The sequence below is a fragment of the Belonocnema kinseyi genome, chromosome 6 (assembly GCF_010883055.1).
Source record: "Belonocnema kinseyi isolate 2016_QV_RU_SX_M_011 chromosome 6, B_treatae_v1, whole genome shotgun sequence".
In the NCBI taxonomy this organism is placed as follows: Eukaryota; Metazoa; Arthropoda; class Insecta; order Hymenoptera; family Cynipidae; genus Belonocnema; species Belonocnema kinseyi.
This window is the reverse complement of record NC_046662.1, coordinates 114,640,299-114,641,738: the sequence shown is the minus strand read 5'-3', so window position 1 is coordinate 114,641,738 and position 1,440 is coordinate 114,640,299. Positions and strand designations below refer to the sequence as shown.

Genomic DNA, 1,440 nt, shown 5'->3' with positions numbered 1-1,440 from the left:
AATTCATTAAAAACTTGATACTTTTTATGAAGATGAAAGAAATAACATTATTTTTAGTAACAATAAGAGCAGCTGTAACTAGTTATCCAAAAAATGCATCAAAACATGTAATTTAATATTAGGAAAATTGAATATAAGGATGAGTATTCTGAAAACAGTTTGAATTTTATTCATGTTTTTCCATTGTTTATTTCGCTAATGTAATTAATTAAATAATTTTATAAACAAATTGGGACTTTACAGGTACTTTGTAGAGGCTCCATTCGGTTCCTTCGGTCTGCCAGGGAGCCTGACGTACAACCCGGCGCTACACATTTTAATCCCATGATTTTGCACTAGCAATTAGAAAAATTCTCAAAACAATAAATAATTTACTCTGATATAAGTTCTCATAATTTAAACTTTTAATTTTACACATTTTTCTCAAAGAAATCACTTTTAATAGGAAATTTACCGGTTTTGCCAATACAAAACATTGCAAAAGATGCAAAAAACAGGCTTCCCTGATCGGAGCATCATCTATTGGATTTATTTGAACTACGATTCCCCTCCGGATGCTAAGAGAACCGAAAAGTGGGGTCGATGCATGGGGCTAGTCCACGTTGTGTTCCTAACCTATGTTGTGTGTATTGACAAACAAAAGATCAAAATCATCCCAAATATGGAAGAAATGATGTTTACTACTCGAGCGTGATTTAATTTTTCTTTTAGTGTCATCAGTGTGATATTCTGAATGTTTATTATCATTTAGTGTTATTTACATTCTCTATCGCATGACGTGATTTTATTGCCAGTCTTATTTAACTGCCAGTCCATTTTTCAATTTATTGGCATAAGCTCGTGTCGTAATTAGATCGGTATGTGCAAAAATGAATTCGCCAAGTTGCACTCTCAAAGAAAAATTATTAACAGCTTTAAAAAATAATAAACTGACTGCAGAATGCGAGAATATTGCTTCAGGTTTGTACTTTCTATAATGTCTTTTGAAATTTGCTGTCCTTTATAAAGTTGGAATTTGATATACCCTACCGAAAAGAATCTTTGAGTATATACTAAAAATTCTTTAGGTCAAAGAATCTCAAAGAAATTCTCCGCAGGCACTCAGATAGATATTTTTAAAGGTCCAGGAAGCTCCTTTAAATGGTCTGAAGGCATTAAAATATCCTTTCCGAAATTGAAATAAGAATACGATCATAAATAACAAGCAGAGAGGCTATCTGAATAGAGTAGCCGACACTCAAGGGTCCTTTGCTAAGCTTTCGGATTAAAATTTAGAAGTAGATTTTTTTGAATTTCACAGTTAACAGCCTAAAACATAATAATTCGAAATCTATGGGCTTCGATGACTTCAGATATCTAACTTTTTTTTTAATGCTTAAAATTGGAATTAATAGAACGTTTCTCGTAAATGGAATGAGATACGCCAAAAAAGACAACATT

The 1,440-nt window shown here is 32.0% G+C and overlaps 1 protein-coding gene across 2 annotated transcripts in view; it reads left to right on the top strand.

Annotated features, from left to right (window-relative positions):
- The first annotated feature begins 591 nt into the window (after positions 1 to 591).
- The window catches only part of LOC117174480 (MMS19 nucleotide excision repair protein homolog), a 185,269-nt gene continuing 184,420 nt past the window's right edge, over positions 592 to 1,440 (top strand). For both annotated transcript variants that reach the window (XM_033363636.1, XM_033363635.1), the window contains exon 1: positions 592 to 960. In XM_033363636.1, coding sequence (XP_033219527.1) covers positions 870 to 960 — 91 coding nt within the window. In that variant the 5' untranslated portion in view covers positions 592 to 869. The remainder of the gene's footprint in view (positions 961 to 1,440) is intronic.